We start from the raw sequence: 24,708 nt of genomic DNA on the forward strand, positions 1-24,708 counted from the left end.
TTTGTTTTCCTTTTTCTGACAAAACTAATACGAAAGTGGTTAGTTACAGCATAGTTACTTCTTCGACCAAAAAATAACTATGACTGCTAAGAGATAAAAATTCCAAGTTATGTGCCTTCGCGTCATCGGACAAAAACGTGTTTTTGAATTAAACATAAAGTATTGGTATTTTTGGAAACTAACGTTCAATGTAAGGAACTGAATTAAAAACGAAGGCCTCTCTCTTTTTCCTGTCTTACTTGAAAAATACGGTAAACTCTACCATAATTAAATTACAGCAATAATCTGAAAATTGAATAACGTAGCGAAAAATAATAAAATAGAAAGGTGTCCAACTCGTAACTTCTACGTGCCTATGCAGCATGTTATCGCGGAGACATGAGAATATGGGAGGATGGTATGTAGGTTAGGAATGCACACTCTTTTACACGGAAATTTGTCGCTGTTCAGGAAATAGTAAGCCCCACCTCGGAATAGCTCGAGAATCATCGTGTACGCTATGTTTACACGCTTGCGTTTTACATAAATAGAGACTGGAACCCCGGTCTTTGAAATGACAAGCTATAAAAACTTTGTAGGGAATATGTCGTTTCGTGACATTCAAACACTTGCTGCTCCGATTTGATTAATTCACCCTAGATACTTAATTTTTGTCGTTTTGACGGTGAATCGGGCGTTAATCCGAACGACACATAGAGGAGAGGGACCATTTTCCGTGTCAAGGGTTCACATTATCTAAAAATGAAGATAACATACCTATTTGTTGTCACTAACTCAACAACCAATCAGCGTTGTATAATTTGACACCAATAATTGTTGTACAAATATCAGTAATCCCAGCTATGTATAATTTTTTTTGTTAGCAATCCCCAATATCTTAATTGCAACAATTCGTCTTGCTCATGAACATATGCAGAAGTACTATGATTATCATTATTTCATATATTTTCATATATCTTCACTCCACTTACTTTCGTTTAATATTTGTAATTACAGCAGTCAATGAAAAAAAAGGAACAACAAATATTACGATGATTATCGTAACATGTACTAAATAAACAGAATCTCTTATAACGAAAGAAAATAATATACTCTTACTATTCTTGAAAACAGCTATTACAGGAAAAATGTAAGCCAGATTGATACATTCAAGTATCTCAATAATTATAATTTAAGAAAATGAAAAATATAGGAGAGCTAATTGTATAAATAGTAGTAGGAAAAATTAAATTATAACTTTGGAAAAACTTTGACTACAAACGCGCTACATACAGACAGTCCCTATGCAGACCGGTCCCAGGTAGTGATGTTCCGCCGACATAATGACCGTAGTTTGGATACGAGGCCCTCGTGGTTATAACTAGAACCCTGCTTTGGTTACTTTGAGTTCAAGTTAAGTAGGCCTATTTATGGATCATACGAGCTGCGCTCTCCGAGTCTGACTTGTTCAAGACCCCTGCGGTGGCTGATTGGTCAGACTTCCACCTTGTCACACAGGCGGCCCGGGTTCGAGTCTCGGTCAGTCCCATAGTGACACTTGTGGCGGACAAGGTAGTAGTTGGGGCTTTTTCTCGGATTTCTCCCGTTTCCCCATATTAGGCACCTACATCATTGCGTCACAATTTCTCCATTTCGTCATCATTCCATAGCATTTCCCGATAGCTGGCTCGCGACGCACGCAGGGGGTTGGCCTAGGGACGAGAGAGATTGCCTGCTCGAAACCTGGGTACGCAACTAATATTAGTGCAGTCAGTCGGTTTAAGTTTGGGAATGCGCCTAGCTTCAGGGATAGCGCAATGGATCGTAACAGGTCGCAGTGCTGGTCCATAGTGCCACCCTCCCTTAAATTCCATTCCATTACAGACCTGTTCAAGGCTGGAATTAGTCGTCTCCTAGCTCAGTTTCATGTGTTTACATTTAGTTCGTGTGTCTACTTAATTATGCACTGAACCATGTTATCACTACTCACGTACAAAATACAATTATATTGTGTTGTGGATTTAGGCTAATAACGAACTAAATATTTATTCAAAGCCATTTTATGGCCAACAGAAGATTATTCTCACAATAAATAAGACGCATCTATGAGTAGATTCTAGAAATTTTTAGATTCGTAATATATCTTTCACCCAAAATGTAAAAAAAACAATGCTCATATTTCACGTAGTTACAGAGTTTTAATAATAAACAGCAGTTTTTAAAAGAAATAGATATATTTGATCACAAGGAAAATGAGTTCAGAAGTAGCCTATATAATAAATAGTCTACGACAAGTTAGTGAAAGGATAGAAATTTGAATATTTACAATTGAAAATGAGTTAATATTGTAATATATAAAAAATATATTTCGGCCCTGGTGTTTCCAGAATAAGGCCTTTAGCGGGCTGCTGTGACTGTCACTGTGTACTCACAGATGGTGAGTTATCCTTCAGTGAACCAATAGTAGGCTTATGGAATTTCGTGTACCAAGAATGATGGTATTATGTCATGGGACATTGCGTAACCTACAAAATTCTCTCCGTAAATTTCGTTGCATTATTGTGAGAGATTTGTTTCGATATCCCACTCTACGCATGCAATACGATGTTGTATGCTCCAGCGATCCATGTTGACTAATCTCCAAAGCCTCCTCTTTGAGGTCACAACAATTCTGCAATAATCACTGCGCATATGAGTATTACTACCCGCAAAAATCTTTCATGTTTCGCGCAGGACCCTGTATATAAGTGTTTACTGCTACAAGTAATTTAATACATCGCTTACTTTATATGCTAATTTTTTAAAATGTAGGCAGGAAAATAATAAAATACAATGGAAGTAAGAGTATAATAAGAACAACATACTTTAAACGTAATTTGATGCCAACTTAAAATGCAAAAGTAACATTACAATGATATAAAAATGTATTTATATTTTTTCATAGTTTTCTGCCCAAGGGTAGATCTTTCACTGTAAACCCAGCATTCTTCAGTCTTTCTATTTCTCGTCCTCCTCTTAGTCTCAGCATATGATCCTTACACCTTAATGTTGTGTGTCAACTGGTCTCTCCTTCTGCCCCAAACATTTCTCCCGTTCACCATTCCTTCCAATGCATCCTTCACGAAGCACTTTCTTCTTAGTGACTCACCCGATTTCTTTCTCTCTTCTGATCAGTTTCAAGATTATTCTTTCTTCAATTACTATTTCTAGCAACGCTTCATTTCTCTTTCTGTCTGTCGATTTCATTATTTTATGTAGAGATTGGCAAAGCTGCATTGTATGCCCTTGGTAATGTAAGTGCACTAACCTCACCTCTTCTTAGAAAAGTGACTTCTTGAAATTCGTCCTCTTCCAGTCTAGTCATATACAAAAGAATACCAAATAAATTCTTTTAAAAATGGAGCCACTTCACTTACCTCCAATAAAATTCCGCTGGTCACTCTTGTTAGTACAGTAACTCTTCGATGTTTTAGAGGAAATTTCAGCAGTGAGACAAAGTCGAGAAATTTTCTTGCATATCTCTGACTACGCACGGCTTCTTCTTTGCATCCTGCATCATCAACTGAGCCCAATCGTGTGGATGTTCTGTATCTATTTCAATTGAACTTCCTCCTGTATTTTTTATGCTATTGTCGATATCCTATGTATTGTGGGTCCCTATCACCACGGCATGGCGCGTCCTCAGATTGCGGATAGAGGAGACGGCCTCCAGATATGGACGGTAGCTGCGAATATATTGAATAAACAGTCGTGGACAGCCGATAATGGGTGGTCCTCCACCTTGGGAGTTGGGCGAAGGGCTAACAACCCATCACCGTAAAAAAACAGCTTGTTACGAATCCTTCAAATAAGCCTCGGAATGGGACTGATTCTCTGGCACGACCACAGCAAAGGAAAAATATCCGAGATAATATCAAAATTGCAGCTGAGCAGAGCATAGGCTATCATGAAACTAAGAAAAAGAAACCGTGGTTTGATGAAGATTGTTCCATTGCAGTAGATAGACGGAAACAGGCAAAATTGAAATTCTTACAGGATCCAATTGAGGAGAATAGAGATAATTACTTCAATGAAAGACGGGAAGCAAGTCGTACACTTAAGAATAAAAAGAGAGCTCACTTGAAGGAAAAACTGAATGAGGTAGAAACAAATATTAAGAATAAAAACATTCGAGATTTATACAAGGGTATAAAGGAATTTAAAAACGGATATCAGGCAAGGGTAAACGTGATTAAGGATGATAATGGTGACTTGCTTGCAGACTCTCATTCAATCTTGAACAGATGGAAAAACTATTTTGGGCAACTACTAAATATACATAGGCCAAATAGAAATGATCGGGACGAAATTCAAATACAAACTGCTGAGCCATTTATACCGGAACCCACACTTTCTGAAGTCGAAATTGCAATAGAAAATCTGAAAAAGTACAAGTCTCCAGGTATTGATCAAATTCCAGCAGAATTAATAAAAGAGGATGGAAGCGCATTATCTAACGAAATTTATAAACTTGTACTTGCAATTTGGGAAAAGGAAATTGTACCAGAACAATGGAAGGAGTCTATAATCGTACCTATTTTTAAGAAGGGGGACAAGACTAACTGTAGTAACTTTCGAGGAATATCACTTTTGTTGACATCGTATAAAATTTTGTCGAATATCCTTTTGAGAAGATTAACTCCATATGTAGATGAAATTATTGGGGATCATCAGTGTGGTTTCAGGCGTAATAGATCGACTATTGACAAGATTTTTTGTATTCGACAGATATTGGAGAAAAAATGGTAGTATAAGGGTACAGTACATCAGTTATTCATAAAAAAAAGGTAAAGGTATCCCCGTAACATGCCATGAAGGCACTTGGGGGGCATGGAGGTAGAGCCCCATGCTTTCCATGACCTCGGCACTAGAATGAGGTGGTGTGGTCGGCACCACGCTCTGACCGCCTTTTACCCCCGGGAAAGACCCGGTACTCAATTTTATAGGAGGCTGAGTGAACCTCGGGGCCGTTCTGAAAGTTTGGTAACGAGAAAAAATCCTGTCACCACCTGGGATCGAACCCCGGACCTTCCAGTCCGTAGCCAGCTGCTCTACCAACTGAGCTACCCGGCCGCCTCATCAGTTATTCATAGATTTCAAAAAGGCGTATGACTCGGTTAAGAGAGAAGTTTTATAGGCTATGATATTCTTATTGAATTTGTTATTCCCAAGAAACTAGTTTGATTAATTAAAATGTGTCTTAGTGAAACTTACAGCAGAGTCCGTATAGGCCAGTTTCTATCTGATGCTTTTCCAATTCACTGCGGGGTGAAGCAGGGAGATGCATTGTCACCTCTACTTTTTAACTTCGCTCTAGAATATGCCATTAGGAAAGTTCAGGATAACAGGCAGGGTTTGGAATTGAACGGGTTACATCAGCTTCTTGTCTATGCGGATGACGTGAATATGTTAGGAGAAAATCCACAAACGATTTGGGAAAACACGGAAATTCTAGTTGAAGCAAGTAAAGTGATAGGGTTGGAAGTAAATCCCGAAAAGACTAAGTATATGATTATGTCTCGTGACCAGAATATTGTACGAAATGGAAATATAAAAATTGGAGATTTATCCTTCGAAGAGGTGGAAAAATTCAAATATCTTGGAGCAACAGTAACAAATATAAATGATACTCAGGCGGAAATTAAACGCAGAATAAATATGGGAAATGCCTGTTATTATTCGGTTGAGGAGCTTTTATCATCTAGTCTGCTGTCAAAAAATCTGAAAGTTAGAATTTATAAAACAGTTACATTACCGGTTGTTCTATATGATTGTGAAGCGTGGACTCTCACTTTGAGAGGTTAACAGAGATTAAGGGTGTTTGAGAATAAAGTGCTTAGGAAAATATTTGGGGGTAAGAGGGATGAAGTTACAGGAGAATGGAGAAAGTTGCACAGCACAGAACTGCACGCATTGTATTCTTCACCTGACATAATTAGAAACATTAAATCCAGACGATTGAGATGGGCAGGGCATTTAGCACGTATGGGCGAATCCAGAAATGCATATAGAGTGTTAGTTGGGAGGCCGGAGGGAAAAATACCTTTGGGGAGGCCGAGACGTAGATGGGAAGATAATATTGAAATGGATTAGAGGGAGGTGGGATATGATGGTAGAGACTGGATTAATCTTGCTCAGGATAGGGATCAATGGCGGGCTTATGTGAGGGCGGCAATGAACCTCCGGGTTCCTTAAAAGCCAATAAATAAGTAAGTAAGTAAGTATTGTCGACATCACTTTTCTTGTGTATATGTCCAAGCATCAAGATATTATGGTCGATAGACTCAAGGGTGTCAGAATCTTGTAAATCAGCCATACAAATGGCACCAAGATGTTTTATTTTATTCTACTCGCCACATGTATCGGAAAACAATGTTATATGTTTAACTCTGGCTTAAAATATTTTATAAAGAAATTATACATATAGAAATAATTATCAATGCCACCTCTTCCCGCAATGGATTCATATCATACAAAACAGTATCCTTGGTCTACATCACAATCATGAATCAAATTTGAATATCCTGAGTTGCCTCTTATACGCAGAAATAACTGAACTCTGTAAAAATGACGTGGGCAAGCAAGCACTGCTGCGTGTCGAAAGTCACAGGTTTTTTGACTGCATCTGTCTTGCTTATTTCCTCGCTAATGCTTTTACTATATATGCATTTTCTGCTTCCTCTTGATGCTTTTGAAGGTTACTTTCGTATTATCATTATCTTATGCAACATGGGATGCTAGTGTCAGCTTATTGCAAGTGCAGCATGTGTCTTTATGAGGTTTTTACTGAGAGGATTAACTTACGAATCTACGTAAAGATTAATTTTTTGTCCTACAGAATATATCTGTTATGGTAACAATTGATAATAGAGGAGAAAAATTCGCTCCGGCGCCGGGCAGTCAGGCCACAAAGGGAAAAACCTTGGAGGAGAGAGACTCGTTCCGGTGCTGTGGATTGAACTTAGGCGTAGCTCAATGGTTAGAGCCCTTGGTATGTAGAACCAAGAACCCGGATTCGATCCCCGGTGCCGGAGTGAATTTTTCTCCTCTAATATCAATTGTAACTTACGAAACTCACTTTCGAAGATTTGTCTACATACAGGACGCTAAACACAACTTTCTTTGTACTCACTGTACAGGCCAGCAAGCGTGACATAGGATGGCACATTATTCACTTTATTCAAAACATCAGGTTTTATCCTCTGAGATGAAGTATTTGAGTCTTTGTGATTATCATTTCTTTTCGAGTATTGGAACTTCAGTAAGAGCCGTAAAAATTTATACGCAACATAAATCTTACCTGGTGCAACTGCCTCCCGAAACCTAAACTTTAATTGTATTATTTTTATATTATCATAGCAATTTTACTATTAAAGCCATATTTTTATTCTAAGGAATTAACGCACCGTGTAGGCTACTAGTGCATGTCTGTTCTCTATATGAGAAAGGTGTGTCAATTCCTACAGAAATGTTGATAACGCTCTTTACACACATTAAATGTACTAAAAGTTGTGATAAACGCTTTAACTGGAGTTAACATACTTTACACACTCACTACTATCCTCTTGGCGAATCAACGTAGAAAACACAATCACACGGCTATGAGCTATGGTTCAATTCAAGTAGGAGTTCCCGCACTATACACAAACGTGAGTCTCGTTTTTGATCTACCATCTGAATTCAAGAACACAATTTCGGCCATCTGTAGAGTTAACGCACTTTACACACTCACCCTCCAATTATAACATACATAGAGACGGTCCTAAGGGGTAACGGATGGAGTGGGACCGGTCTGCGTAGGAAAACACGTGCAGACTTGTTCTTATGCCGGCATTATGACCATTCGCTGCCCGCCAATAGTAGAGCTCGGAGTGGGACCGGTCTGCATAGGAACTCTCTGTAGAATTACGTTGAAATTTGGAACGTGAAACCCACAATATACTGTATTGGAATACCTACATCTATTATTCCGTTTGTAACTTTAGCTGCATTGAAAGGATCAATTGCTCTCCTGCAGCATCACCTATATTCGAAATGAAACCAAGTTCATTAGCATTCTTTACTTTTTTGTAACACTTGCCTCTCTAAAACTAGGTATATTTCCACTAATCACAAAATGTATTTGCAGCTATGTACTTGTAGGAGTTTCATTGTCAAAACAAAATTAATGGTTCACTGAACTTGTAAACATTTATATGGTTAAGTATTTTTTGTCCCTTGTGGCAGCTCACGAATAGTGAGAAGATTTATAAATTTCACAATATAAATAACCGTCAGGGTATTTTATATATGAGTACGTACTAAAATTGTATTTATGAAAAGACAAAATCAGAAGTAGCCACTGGCGTAGCTCACAGATAGAGATTTGGAATCTTATTTCGTGCCTGCATTTGGGTATGTGTTCGAATTCTACTTGGACCGATTATCTATTGGATTTTTGCCAAGATTTTCTCCAACTGTAAGGCGGATTTCAGATAATGTTATAAAAAATTCTCGGACTCATCTCGCCAAACACTATCTCGCTATTACTAATTGCACCGACGATACATAACACCGCAGTTGATGCAGTGTCCTTAAATGATCGATAAAACAATAATAATAAAAAAGAATTTAAAAGAATACTGGAGATGAGAACGACACTATAAACAAGATATACGAGTTTCAGATACCGTGCCACTAGTAAACATGTAACTTCTCTACTCTCGCGAGAAGGTCCACCATGTTATTAACTATATCATGGTCAATATTTTACAAGGAAGGAGTTTTCTGAAAGTCGTGATAAGGTTTCATAACTCTGATGGGATTATTGGTGTCTCCTTACTGGTCACTAAGATTTGTTGTCGTACCTGCTGATGGTTCTGACAGTGCGGAGTTTGGTATCGGGATGAACAGGGTATCCAGCACAGTCGTAAATCACTGATCTGTCACACAACTCTTTCTCGTAATAATGCGGGATTCTTCTCGCTTGCTCGACGAACATATCCAGTCCCCACATCCCCACTGCTGGACAGGAGCATAGGCCCAAAATGCCCTTTGCGACGCCTGTGCAAAACAAGACAAGTCAACAGTCAACTATAAATTTTAAAGCTACGTGATCGGTTTGGATGGAGTTACAGCTAAAATAAAGTAAGTGTCTCTATTTTTTTATTTATTACTTTCGTTATATTAACTGAAGTATATTCAACTAAAATTTAAACTAAAAAGTCAACTACAGACAGTTAAGCCTCAAAAACAGCTTTCCAATTGAGCGTCATTCGTACATTAATCGTATTCACGATACGCAAATTGACGGCGAAACTGAAGTACGATATCTACATTCGTATGCGAGTATAATTTGTAAGCATACAACGAATTTTCGTTGAAAAATAACTATAACTCTTTCCTAAACTAAGCTAAACCAACTCTTACATAACAATGGAAAAGTAGTATACGCAAAAATATAGCAAAAATAATAATACCAATTTTACTAGATTATACTGTATTATGACGACAAACGTGTGGCTGACAAAATGCATACTTGTTTCATTTTACGAAGGACTATTAGTTCTTGTTAGCCCAAAATAAGAGTTCTGTACAGAAATGAATAGCGCAACTTCCCAACTTAGCTGGCTCAAGCGCTCTGTTTATTAGCATAACAGATAACTACCAAACTACGATACTGGACAGAATTACAAAATAATTCTTACGTGGGTGTAGGTCAGTGTGCCGGAATTTTGTCCCGCATGTCTACTGACATGAGCCTGTCGCACACTTAAATGCTATCGACCTGACCCTGGATCGAACCCGCAACCTCGGGCATAGAAAGCGTCAACCAGGCCGACTCTTGTGAAGATGCATGGGCTTTATGAAGATTATTAGATGCAATTCATTTCAATTTATACACTAAATTATTTCGTAGATTCAAAATATGGCGCAATCAGGAGTCAGATTCTCATCTACAGTACACACGCGCGCGCGCGCACCCACACCCACACCCACACCCACACCCACACCCACCCCGCCCCCGCCCCCACCCCCACCCCCACCCCCACCCCACACACACACACACACACACACACATATATAATAAATTGTTACATTTGTATAATTTCACTCACCTAGAAGGATTAGAATTAAGAAGAGAATGATCATAAAGCACAATACGCTGAGGAAGATATTGTCTGCGATGTAAGTGGTCGTGGTGGTTGTGGTGGGCAGTGAGCCCTGGAAGCCGGCCGCGTTGTAGTGCTCTGCAGACATTGGCTCACAGCGCAGGTCATTCCCTACCCCGGCGCCGATACACGCACACAAACAGTGCCACACGCACAAGCAGCGTTCCTTCTGCCGCAGTCGAATGCGCCTAGTGGCCACGAGCTGCTCCTTCCAGTTCACCAATTCAACTGTCAAATTTAGGAGGGTAGTTCGTTATACATTTAAACAAGTCTGCTTCTTACTAAAAAAAATACTATTATCCGTACTCCATGCTGTATAAGTATGAAAGAAGCCCACGTTCTATCCAATTATAGTCAAAAGGGATTCAAGAGTACACTTTTAAACTTTATCTTCACTTTCTCCATAACATCGAAACACACGTCATGGTACAATCATCCTGTCCTACTGTATTTAGTTGCAGTATAGGCCAATAGGTATTTAGTAAAACCTACCTGCGCGTAAGGGGAAAAAAGAAGTGGACTGGGAAGCTTCCCTTCCTCGCTACACTTCCACTTGAAGATAGGTAGTTCGCTTACCTCCACCATGAGGTTCTTACTATGAGATACGGCGCACACAAGCATTTGGTTTACGAAATAACGAATGACCTATACCGGTATCGAATGGTTTAGCACCATATATCTTTAGATTGTCAACAATGCGTCAGAGCATACGAAACCGATAAAAACCTCTCTCTTCCATTCTTAAACATCTTCGCGGTATACTAAGCGATTTTCACTGCAAAATATATTAGTTGATTGCCTGCTCTATACTTTTGAGTCATTAGGAAAACTATATCGATGATTTTTTTCTCCCGGTGCCGGAGGGAATTTTTCCACCGATCCTTCATCGTGTGATAAAGCAGAATTCCTGCACGGAAATATCATATGTAATTCGGTACATCGCAACAATATGATATGCGTATATAAGTGATTTAAGACTGCACTTATTCCGTCGGATCCCGATCACTTAGTCACTCGTAATGAGTGCACCTCTGCACATTAGTGTGTTGAACATTGTGCCACTGTCACACATCTGTGACACAGTGCATGAGGGTTGGCCACTAAAGGGAAACTAAGAGGTGGAGCTTACACTGAGAGGATTCAATCCGGCATCGGAATTTGAATCCGATGTGGCTTAGTAGATAGAGCATCAGCACGTAGAGCTGAAAACCTGAGTTCCAATCCCGGTGCCGGAGAGAATTTTTCTCCGCTCCACCGATCCTTCATCATATTTCCATAATGACAATAGGGCTACGTCCATTTCGTGGATGGATTAACAGTATATACTGTATTTTTTCAATAGGCCTAATGTGACGAGCTCCGATATTCCTTATGTGGACAATGTTATGTTCCATATATTGGAATACTTTCTTGGTGTAATGAGGAGTAGAGAGATGAGATTTTTACAGCTCTCAGATCCCCCACTCACACAGTTTGCCCTTCCTTTCGGCACAGTTGAGGACTGAACGGTAAAACTGACGTATGTGGTATGGCCTGACGGGAAATCGGTTCGATTCCCGCTTGGGCAAATTACCTGTTTAGAGTTCTTTCAAGGTTAACAACTGAAGATGAATGTTAGGTAATCCTACAACGCAAATACCACCTCGCTATCGCCAATTCTATCGACGTTAAATAACCTGGTACTTGATATAGTGTATTTCAATATTAAGGTTACATAATCTTTTAACTGCCATAGATTACGCATAGAAAACACGTGACCTGCGGTACTACACCGCGCGCGGAACACGCATGCATGTATGTCATCGCCGGCCCGGACCCGAAATGGACGTACATGCAGAAGCGAATACTATTTAAAAATGTCTACTTCTCCGTATTCTTGTAAAGGCGCTTTTTTATACAGCACTAGGTCTATTTCAAATAAATCTAATCCTGATAAATGTATGCATTGTGTTTTCAAATGTGTCAGTCTGTAAATCTCCTTCTTACAAATAATTGAACAATGTCTTGCTTAATAAGACACCAGGAGTCCAGGAGTGGAGTAACGGTTAGCGCGTCTGACTGTGAAACCAGGTGTCCCGGGTTCGAATCCCGGTCGGGGCAAGTTACCTGGTTGAGGTTTTTTTCCGGGGTTTTCCCTCAACCTAATACGAGCAAATGCTGGGCAACTTTCGGTGCTGGACCCCGGACTCATTTCACCGTCATTATCATCTTCATCTCATTCAGACGCTAAATAACCTGAAATGTTGATACAGCGCCGTAAAATAACCTAATAAAATAAAATAAGTTCATCTCATTCAGACGCTAAATAACTATAAAGCGTCGTAAAATAATCTACTAAAAAGAGACAACCGGGTCAACAATCTCCTGGTGGAATGCAGAAATAATTATGTGATTGTGAATACTCGCTACACTGTACGTTTCTCTTTAGTTGAAACTTGTTGCCAAAGTAAACAGAATTAAAAAATAGTGAAAATGAAAATTCCTTATACTTCCAAGTGGGCTAAGTATTTCCATCCATTCGCACGTAGTTGCTCCAGTGTTTTGAAAAGCATTTAAGTTCTGGAAGCAAATCAATATGTGTGAAATTATTTCTTCTTTCTAACCACTGCTAACCATAACTTGCATAACTTGTGTTTACTTTTTGTTTGCAATACACACACACATTAGTCGCATATGCAAACAGTTCATCATGTTTCAACAACTCAACATAATCGCACTCCACTTGGCGATAGGCTGGAAGAATGTGGCATACAACCTACCGGTTTATCTGCGCATGTATTGGGAAAGAAAGTGAGAGAACGAACTGTTTAAGTTTCGCCTGTCAGGTCGATCTGAAGACCAAACTTTGTGTGTATGGAGGGGCTTAGTTAAATATATTTTCTGAATTTTAACTTGCAGATTTATAAATTATTGAAACTGGCTAAATACCACGAATGTTATAAGTTTCAAAACCAAATTTCTTGGAAGCTGTAGGCTATACTGTATATCCGGCCTATCTGAAGACCGTGTGCCAAATAAGCTGACCAAATATGGAAGAATGTAGGATGTTCCTCCAAAGCGCTGGAATGTCAGTGAGTTTAAAAGATGAAAAAAGAATCTTGACTAAGTCTTATAGTAGTGATTAAAGATGAACGATAATTGAAGACCTGAGAATGATAAGTGGATAAAGACCAAGACAGTAGTTTTGAGATAATCGAGAAAAACTATTTTCATCACTTTTTTTTCGTAATTCAATAAGTGTTTTAATAGTCATTGTAAAGTTTCGGATATCTTTTAACATTTTATACCATTAAAGTAAATATTAACTGAATCTCCAATGAACAATTAATAAAAAATGACGAAGTTATCCAGTTCTCACTCTCAATCAAAATTCTGAATTTCTTTGAATACAAAATGACAAAAATGCGAACTTAAATATTAGCTACATGAATAACTTTACTTAAAATGTGTTTTAACATTTAGAAAATAATCATTTTATGTCATTATAATAAAAAATAACTAATTCCCTTTTATATTATTGTTAACAAATATAAGAATAAACGTATCCGCTTCTCACGCTCAAAGAAGGAATTCAAATTATTCCAAGACAAAATGTGTATGTAAATGTAAATACTATTCATAAAATAATGTCTGCAGGTTAAAAAAAATAGGAAACATCATATTTATATGCTAGTATCAAGAATACTTTTCTTTATATCCAAAGGAAACTTCTGTGTATATTGCCTCTTGCGTTTGTAGTCCTCAGAGTTACGTTTTGGAACTAATTTTCCACTGGTGGACATGCATACTTGTCCTCTATTAATGTTAAGTTTAATTTACACATTTCATTTTTCACAGTTTTAGATCGCTTCTTGGACTTTACGTGAGATTACTGAACAACATCACTATCACTTGAGTCTGTCACAACATAACTTGGATCATCAACAATGTCACCCAATAAATCACGAAAATTCAGAGAAAATGCCATACGGTAGACATGCCTGATGTACATATCACGCTACTCTGCTGTCGCATTGAGAATGAGAGCAGGATAAGTCTGGTCATTGTCCACTTCTCCTTCTCAATAAAAGTGGAAATCGAGAAAATGATGACATTCAGAGCCATGTAGTTCTCTTTGTACAAAGTATTTGACTACCATTTCACACCAGTAGATGAAAGAAGGGCTATAGCTGCGTTTGGCATTAAAATCTCAATTTCATAAAAAATGGTCTTTATCCACTTATTATTCTCATGTCTTTAATTATAATAATAATTAACTATAATTCCATTTTTTTCACCCATAACTCTCAAAAATGTCGAAAACATCTTTTAAAGAGCAACGTTAAAATACGTTACTCAGGATAAGAACTGTACTCTGACATTATTGAAGTATTATACATCCCAAGTGCTTATCGAATGATATTTTCATTAAAAAGAAAACGAAACTGATTGAAATTATTTGATTGTAAACACAAGAACATATTGGACGATGGGGGAATTTAAATAAAATAAAGTAAGAAAGTAGGGAGAGTCTGTGTCGGTTACGTCATTTATGACTATATTGGTGGAGCTAGAACCCGTGAATAAATAGGCAAGTATGAAGTTGCTCTTAAAAAAATTCTTCTTCATATAAATTTCACATGATAAAATGAGCCATGGTCACTATTATTGCGAAGGATATTAAAAGGCCTAATTATTTTCACAAGAAACAAAAGTGAAACTAAAACTACGGTTAATAACATAAAAAAACTATTGTCACAAAGATAACATATTCTTTCATATTATTCATTTTAAACATAAACAAAAATATATTTCTTTATCATGTACCAATGATATTCCTCTTTGTACTTTATCTTCAGAATTTAATTCAAATAAAATTCAAAATAATGTATTGTGCACCCAAGTATGTATTAAATACAAAAGGTATTTTTGTAATCCTTCTTGATATATATCTGACTTTTCTTCTTTGTGAAGTTTTAGTAGTTGCATATAAATTGCTTTGCATTAATCCAAATATAATTCGTGTATTATATCTTTTGTGATATTATCGTGTTATTTAAATAAGCATTTCAAATGGATATAAATAATGATTTTTATTAGTAGTTTAGAAAGAGAACAAAATATATTACATATTGTGAAAAAATAGAGGAAGGCAATAATTCTTATGAGCATAATTACCGATAGTGTGTGAACCAAATCTACTATAATACTGACCATATGGACGTAGGCGAGAAGGTGGGTTACGAGCGAGAAAATTTTCTGACTTCATCTAAAGAAAAGTAGGGCATACATTTTACAGAAATATGGGATCTTTCCATTGTATTCAGTTTTTGTACGTAAATAAGGATTGTAAATTAATTTTTGTGATTATCTTGGAGCAACAATATAAATGACACCCGGGACGAAATTAAACACAGAATAAATATGGAAAATGCGTGTTATTATTCAGTTGAGAAGCTTTTGCCATCCAGTCTGCTGTCAAAAAACCTGAAAGTTGGAATTTATAAAACAGTTATATTACCGGTTGTTCTGTATGGTTGTGAAGCTTGGACTTTCACTTTGAGAGAGGAAGAGAGGATAAGGGTGTTTGAGAATAAGGTGCTTAGAATATATTTGGGACTAAGCAGAATGGAGAAAGTTACACAAAGCAGAATTGCACGCATTATATTCTTCACCTGATGTAATTAGGAACAGTAAATCCAGACGTTTGAGATGGGCAGGGCATGTAGCACGTATGGGCGAATCCAGAAATGCATATTATATATATACTGGGTGTTCATTTCAAAGTGTGTCATGACGTCACCGTTGTTGGGTCACCGATTTGAAGCGAGTTTCAGCTTATATGTTAGAGAAGTTGCCTATTATTTAAGGCGTTCTTCAATCTGAACTTGAGAACGTGTACGGTATAACTTGAACGTCGTAGCAACAGATGGCGGTCTGTGTGCTACCATAACCTCTTTCGAACTGTGTTTTGCGCCGGCAAGTCGTACGCAGGGTATTTGTTATCATCGGTTGCGTACGGTAACATTCCACAACACAAATCAAATGCTCCGTGTCCATGTTGACCGTCGAAGTTAATATCAACAAATACGTAAGTAATCGTCTTAACCCTCTCCCCATATTCCGACAGTACGTATTTCCAAACAGTTCACATTCCTGCCACTACCGGCGTTACCGTACGTATCGGTACGTACTCTTCAGAATGAACGCCGTACTTGCTAGCCAACTTCTCTGCCTCTTAGATTATACACCTGAGCTGCGGAAGTGTAGGAAGACTGAATTCTCTAGGCTCATCAACTAGCCACATGACGGCATACAGCGAGCCAAGACACATTTTGAACTGAACACCCAGTAGTTAGTGTTAGTTGGGAGGCCGGAGGGAAAAAGACCTTTTGGGAGACCGAGACGTATATGGGAGGATAATATTAAAACGGATTTGAGGGAGGTGGAATATGATTGTATAGACTGGATTAATCTTGCTCAGGATAAGGGCCGATGGCGGGCTTATGTGAGAGAGGCAATGAATCTCCGGGTTCCTTAAAAACCATAAGTAAGGGGTTTTCATGCAGGTACTGAAATTTTTATATCGCCAAATTGAAATTTAAGGCATAGTTGTACAATTATTTTTTATAATTATAGAATATCTTTGTTATAGATTATTTTCGTACCGGCATGGAAGATGGAAATTATGCAAAATATTCCCAGTGATATATTCAAATTCGAATGTATTTTGTCTTTAGAATTTCTCTTCGTACGCCTATATATACAATTATTAAAACAATAATTTATTTGAATTTTTTCGTATTCAAGTAAAAAGTTAATACGAAAGTGAACAGTATTTCCCGTTACAAAAATGTTCAATTACGTGACTGATCCATGTGAATTTTGTCATCTGTAATATCCCCAACAAGTAGTTTATGCTAAACTGGAGAAACAAATACTGCACCTTTCAACCATGCCTTTGCCTTATTCAACCAAATACACAATGTCATCAACACATGGACATGACTTTTGCCAGGGACTCGTTACCAGGACAAATTTACTTTTCTTTATCTCTCTACCTCTTTCCTTCTGAACATTTCTGAGGCAGCGCCACTGCTAGCCACAACGTTAGGTTGGTATGTTTTTTCAGAGGAGATATATAAATCTAAATTAGACACACCGGCTGTGAAAAGGTTTACTAATATTTTGAAATAAGCTCTAGTTAGCATTATTTTGTTCTTTATTAAAATTTTTAAATACAGTATATTACTCTCGTTAGCATTATGTTGTTCTTTATTAATAAGTTGAAATATACCCTTGTTACGTTGTTCTTTATTCATATTTTAAAACATATTGACGTTAGCATACTGTTGTTTTCTTATTAAAAAAAGAACACCGTGATCCACTATGTTTAACTGTCCGTCGTCGGCGTGTATTTGCATAAATATTGCGAGTTAAAGGTTACGTGGTTTAGGTAAGGGGATAGTTAAGTGACATGACGCCTAGGAATGTGAGAAGGTTGCAGTGGGTTTGATGATGGAATAGATGACTGACATGAGGCCAATGAATGTGACATGGTTAGGTTAGGTTAGGTTAGGTTAGGTTAGGTTAGTTGGGGATAGACAAGTGATAGGATACCGAGGAGTGTGGTAAGGTTAGGTCAGTTGAGGGGATAGCCAAGTGACAGGAGACTGAGGAATGTGACAAGTTTAGAGTGGGTTTGATGAGAGGATAGACACATGACAGGAGACGAGGCTATGAGAAGGTTAGATTGGGTTAGTTGGAGGGATATCTAAGTGACAGGAAATTGAGGACTGTACAGTAATTTTAAGAGAAAGACATAATTAGGTGAAATTTACCGGACCGTCTGTCAGCGTTTTATTAGATACATGATGCTAGATGGATGAATTCCTGATAATGTTACACAATGTCTTGCAAAATATCCAGTTTCGTTTCCCGAACTAAAACCTCGCTCGCATTTTCTTTTGTTTCTCAACCTTATGTTTACTTTGTTTTGTTCATCCACTTCTCTAGCGATGTTTTTAGTCGTCCAGGTTCCTTATGATATTTTTGTTTCCTAAAACTGATAAGCAATATGACTGATCAATGCGGTAAATAATTTTATGGCTGCTGAGAGATTTTCGTGAAAGACCAGGTATTTTCTCTAGACCAAAAACAGAACGGGAAGGCGATCATAATTACATACTTATTGATTTGACGAACATTGTACCGAAATTTGCTTTCATCGATTTAAATTATATTCCCTGAACACATCATATTTCTCCTTTATTTCGCTGTAATAACCTGCTATATCATCTTACTTAATTTCTATATTGCTTTACTGCATTGAAAACACTTCCGTTGTACTCCGTAAACATTACACTTGACTAGTGTAGCCAATTATTTAAGAATATAGTCTAGAATTTTACTACCAACGTTTCGATTGTCTTTTGTTTCACACGGCTCGGAACGGCACGGTGACTAGTGGTCAGCGTAGTCGGAGTTGCTGTAGGATCCGCTGTATCCAGTTGTTCCCTAGTTTATAATTTCATCTTACCCTAATTTTGTCCTGAAAAGCAAAGTATATCCAACATTCGAAACTTTACGACCTTATGTTTACTTTCTTTTACCAGCAATGGAAAAATCCGATCGAAACATCTTCTAAATAATACAACATTACTTTCACTTCATTCTAAACTATCAATTATAGTACTACAATCACTAGTTACTTAATTATTTACATAGACTTAGTTAAGGATACGTAAAATAGTGAATAGAAATCAATATTCGTCTCACCGGAACAATGGATTTGCTCCGCTGGTAGAGGTCCGTCTAACTGCAATAGGAATTCCTGGACGTGCTGCGGAGGAATGCGTATCAGCCGAGACTTCTCTTCCAACCACGCTGGCGGTGCTTGTGAAGGGAAGTCTCTTAGGCGGACTTTGTAGGAAGAGGACGCGAGCCCCGTGTTGGTCACAATAACGGTGATGAGAGACCGAAAAGGGCGCGTCGCATCTACGTGTACCTCCGTGATGCGTCCAGACGATCTGGTGATCAAACAAAATGCATATGTAACACTTTATTTAACATACAGTGGAACTCCACAAATAGACACAGCAATGGTCCGTGTGCGAGACGAGATACGAACTCTGTCTTTCTACGGAGCACTGCGGACATTGGTAAACATAAGGGCTGCACAATGTTTTTTATGGCGTGCGGAACGAAAAATAAATAATTAACGTACATAAGTTTAAATAATATATTGTAGTATTATATGCAGGGCTTTCATTTCAAAACATCCCACTCTAAATAACTAGTTATTTAAATTTAATTCAATTTAAACAAAAAACACGTAAATTTAGATATTGAGGGGGAAGTTTTAAACCAGACTTAATTGCATTTTAGATTTCACCTCCCACCCCCTAGTCACCCCCACTTAAATATGAAAGAGCATTCAATTGTTTATACATCTCATTCATTTGTTTTCGCATCTTTTCTATCGTCGCTTTGCAACCTGGATTATTGTTATTGTTGATTAGAGCTGAAGACAATAAAGTTACAAAACTTATTGAGCATTTCATGCAATAGTAATTGTGTTTGTGTATTAAATTATTTTAAAATGGTGTATACCCTTCAAGAGAGAACATAAATCATACTTATTGATTAAATTTAGGAAAGTACACAAAATAAGCTGTGTTTTCATCCTACAATTAACTGATAATAACAACGCTTCATATAATCACTACAGAATGCCTCGTATTTAGATGAATTTTGTTTTATCCCATGCACTGTTCTGATCGAAATATCAAATTCTTGAGCGATGGCTCTGATTGATTCACCTTTTTTAAACCGTTCCAATATTTGTAACTTCTGCTTCAACATAAGTACACATTTTTTGTTCCCTGCCTTGCTGCCAACGTGTACGAGTATCTGCACACTACTGCACTGGTTCAACCGGTTAGCCCTGTGCAGCACGGGACAGGGTGCGTTGACTTACCTTGTATCGTGAAGTATACGAGATTGAGCGTCTATTTGTGGAGTTGCACTGTACTATATCTTTAAATGCTGGAAAGAATAGGTGAAGAAGAATGATGCTGAAACTGATCAGGAAGAGGAAAAGGAATTGGTTGAGTCACTGGCTGAGAAGAAACTGCCTACTGAAGGATCCACTGGAAGGAATGGTGAACGGGAGAAGGGTTCGGGGCAGAAGAAGATATCAGATGATAGACGACATGAAGACATATGGATCATATGAGGAGATCAAGAGAAAGGCAGAAAATAGGAACGACTGGAGAAAGCTGGGTTTGCAGTGAAAGACGTGCCCTTGGGCTGAACACCCAATGAATGACCGAATGATCTTTAAATGTACAGAACTGTCCAGAAACTTTAAGACGATGACATCAGCAATTGATACATGTTTAAATAATGGTCAGATATCGGTAGAAAAACTTGAAGGATATCTACAGAGCTACAATTAAATCGAAAATACTTCATTACATAGAAATATGGGGAAATGATTTATTCCGATCATATATTGATAGAATAAGAGAGAAATTAAAAAGGAAATGTTTAGGAGTTCCTTGAAATTCCTCAAATGTAGCGGACAGTTATCAAATGGGATGGATAGTGGCATGGGGACTATTTAGCAATGAAAATTAAATATTTGGAATATAGGTATAAAAATACTGAGAAAAATGCATAACATTATGCTTAACGAATATGAAATCGAACAGACTAAAAGAATTGGGATGTAATGTTAAAAATTAGGCCTAAATTGGGTACGGAAAAAAATAGAGGAAATGAATATAATTTTAGTATGCAATATCAGATAAAGGAGAAGCATTGAGACAGCTAAACAAAAACTTTACAGTAATTTAATTACGCTACAGTCGTTCATTAATTATAAGAAATGAGCATTTTATGGTGGCAAAAAAGGGTGTACTAAAGTTAACTCCAAGGAAGAACGGATAGGTTTAACAAGACGGTTTCAATATGGAAGTTAAAGAACAGAAGAGAAAATAATGTGAAAGAAATTTGCCCCGTCTTCTGCCAGAAAGAAGACGCTATCCATATTTTGTTAATGTGTAGAGAAACGCAAAAATTAAGACAATTATTTATAGAAGAGAACATTCTGAACCAATACAATAGAACAGCTTATAAGAAATTAAAGGGAACTGTAAGTGAAGGAAATGATTAAAAAAGAGGTAAATTTCTATTTATACAGTATTTAAGGTAAGATGGGAAGAGAATGTGAAGTTATAAGCTTTGGATTGATGGATGTTACGAACAAAATGTCAGAAGTTTCATTTTCGTGTTATACTATAACTATTTAGGATAATGAAACATGTTTTATATTGAATAGAGGTTACAAGGATAGACTGGTATGAATAGTATTATGTACTGGTAAATCCTAAATTGAATTTTATTGTAGAAGATAGGGCGAGTACCTGAGAAAGAGGAATGTAACAGGACTGTCATTAACTGGTGGTAGTTTCAAAGAAAATAAATGGCAATAAATGTATTGACTGTACTATTATAGATCTATAAGACGATGACATTGCAATATTATTATTATTCTGCTTTTAAATAATATAAATTACAAGTGCGGCAATATTTAAAATTAAAATCATCACATGATTTAGTGCCATAATCATGACTGTTTGATCTACTACAATATTTTTCAACATTTTCTCTTATAAAAATCAGGCAAGCAAATATATAGATTCCAGGAAAAGATAGTATTTTATAATACGTAAGTTTATACAATGTTCAAAATGAGACTTTCTTGCCATGATACCTAATTTTTTTTGTGTAATACAAAAGTCTTTCTACCACTAGGCGAATGGCCAAAGACGTGTACACCATCCAATAATGACAACTGAAAAGACCAAAATATACATTCATAATAATTTCTTAACTTACACAATTCGCAAGTCTCCGAAGAACGTACAAAACATGAGAAAACTTAATATAGGCAAAAAATACATGTTCTTTCCGGAGTAGTTTCTGATCTAAATTGAATTGAAGTAGTTTCACAGATGTGAAAGTATTTTGAACTGCTCTAAGACTAAACGTAATTTCTTGAGTTTTTTATTCTTGTTTAAAACGAATTCATTGCTGGTAAACCAATATTCAACTGCTTACATTTGACACCTGGATGTCCATTTACTGATTCGCGAACCGGAAGTACTTCGTAACTTCTCTGTAACGCCGAGAGATGGTGATGATTTACAGTGCCGATCTCTTTGCATAACCTCGTTCTGTATCGTTCAAATGGAACGAATTGAGGGAGTCAAAAGCAAAGGGGTATAAGAGCATTTTAGTTAGTTTTAAGAAAATATGATTGAAAATGTAGAGTCCACTGCAAAAAGAAGGAATGTCGTAAATTTGTGAAAAAAATCAGTTGAAGGTTCAGTACTATAGATCAAAGGGAGTAGAATATAATACACTTTGTTGCACTGCAAGAAAGATGATAGTTCCAGATCTACATCGTGTTGAAGCATTGGTATACCACACAAAGAGTGGGAATGTCAAAGTTTAAATTAAATTGCATTTCCTGCAAAATGCAATACATTCGACATTCCCCCTTTTTGCAGTGAACTCTTCAAATGTTTAAACCTTCGTAAATTCCGAGAAGTTTCGAAGCACTTCCGGTTTAACACCTTAAATCCAAATTAAAATAAAAGCCGAATTTCTCCATACATTTTAACCATCTACTTCAACTTACCTAATGTTAAACTTAAAGATCTTGATTTATATTTAAGTGTCATCTGCATAAAAAAACTGGAAAATATGGTACATTATAAACAATGCCATTTATAATAATAATAATAATAATAATAATAATAATAATAATAATAATAATAATAATAATAAATGAGAAGGGTCGGAGGATTCATCCTTGTGGCATCTCGTAATTTACTTTTGAAAAATAAGATAACTTACCATTTACATATGCACACTGCTTTCTGTCAGTTAAATATGAATGAAATTTATTCAAAACAAGTCCACGAGTGCCATGATATTGTAATTCAGTTAACAAAAGATGGTGAGAAATGTAGCAAAAGCATTACTTAAATTTAACAATGAGATGATGGCAACAGAAAACAACGTAATACTTAGATGAAACCAGCCGCCTCCAACTAATAAAAATGTTCGAGAATCATTTCAAATATAGCATCATTTGTTATATTTTTATAATGTCCTTTGCAGAAATTTCTTAGCCTGTCTGATAGCTACCATCTGACGTTTGTGGATTACAATTCCCTTCAGTGTCATCCTGAAGTAAACCGTGCTGACGGTTTTAATAACGCTTAAAATTCATCGCTGTCAGGATTGATCAAACGAACTAGGAGTCTATTTCCAAAGTAATTAGTGAGATGTATAATTATGGCCAAGATGATCACTTACGATTGCCTTTTCTCTCTCCTCTTTCTTTTCCTTCTCTTCAATACTTTACCTTCCCCTATTCCCCTCTTTATTCCTCACCTTTTCCTTAAAATATATTATTTAAGGACGTTGTGTCAACTTGCGAGTTTATTTAATGTCAGTAGAATTTCTGTTAGCGAGAAGCATCCTGGGATTCACCCCAAATTACCTGATATTTGCTTTGCTTTTGGAAAGAATATCGGAAAAAGCACAACCAAGCAATCAGCTCAAGCGGAATTCGAAGTCATGCCCGAAAACCAAGTCTAACCCACTTCTTATCTTCAATTCCCTTTTTGGACATCCTGTTAGTCTTGTTCTCTCTCCTTCTTCCTTCTTCTACTTTCTTTTCTCCCAATCTTTCTTCATCTTACTTACTCTTCTTTCCTCTACTTTTCTTCCTTCTATTTCCCCTCATTCGTGCTCTTCCGTTTTTATTGTTCCCCTTCATATGCTTCCTTCTTCCTTTTATATATATATATATATATATATATATATCTTTATTTTATATTTCCCTCCTTCTATCCATTACAGCACTTCTGGTAAATTTCAAAATAACCACGTTTTATGTTATTACTTTGTATTCTGTTCCTTGTATGTTTCGATCTAGATTCTTCTTTCATAAAGTTATGCTATTTTGAACATTATTTTCTGTCTTGAGTAATATTATATTCTTACTACTTCCGTTGAATTTGTCAATGTCAATCGGCAAATGGGAGGAGACGCATTTAAAAAGTCCATGAAATCGCGCTCTTAGCAAGGAAACTTGAGATTGAGAGCTTCAAGTCTGTTGGCCAATTGTCTCACTCCGATTTTCGCCTTGCATTTCGCATACTGTCTTCGATACTCTGGTGAGTTAACTCGAGCGGTTGAAGCCTGCACATTGAGCGTGGAGCATGAAATGACTAATAAATTAAGACTTGATCGATCCTAAGGGCATGATGTTTGGAAGAGCGAGCGTTAGCCAGAGTTACAGTTCATCACGAGACAGGCTATTGGAATGTTTCTGGCATAAGATGAGCTGGGAATGGGACCTGATCCTGAGACGTGATCAGGCAATAGTTGTTCACCGCTTCACAGGTCGCCAGGGACGGAGTTCAGTTCAGTCAGCTCAAATTGGATGAGGGAAGGAACGGGGGCAGGAATTCGGCGA

The 24,708-nt window shown here is 37.1% G+C and overlaps 1 protein-coding gene across 1 annotated transcript in view; it reads right to left on the bottom strand.

The window, feature by feature from the left end:
• The window catches only part of LOC138692735 (uncharacterized), a 141,743-nt gene that overhangs the window by 63,739 nt on the left and 53,296 nt on the right, over window positions 1-24,708 (bottom strand). The window contains exons 9-11 of the mRNA XM_069815927.1: window positions 18,927-19,177; window positions 10,116-10,397; window positions 8,865-9,060 (exon numbers count right to left, since the gene is read on the bottom strand). Of these exons, the coding sequence (XP_069672028.1) occupies window positions 8,865-9,060; window positions 10,116-10,397; window positions 18,927-19,177 (729 nt within the window). The remainder of the gene's footprint in view (window positions 1-8,864; window positions 9,061-10,115; window positions 10,398-18,926; window positions 19,178-24,708) is intronic.

This window comes from Periplaneta americana, chromosome 17 (genome assembly GCF_040183065.1).
Source record: "Periplaneta americana isolate PAMFEO1 chromosome 17, P.americana_PAMFEO1_priV1, whole genome shotgun sequence".
NCBI classification, from domain to species: Eukaryota; Metazoa; Arthropoda; class Insecta; order Blattodea; family Blattidae; genus Periplaneta; species Periplaneta americana.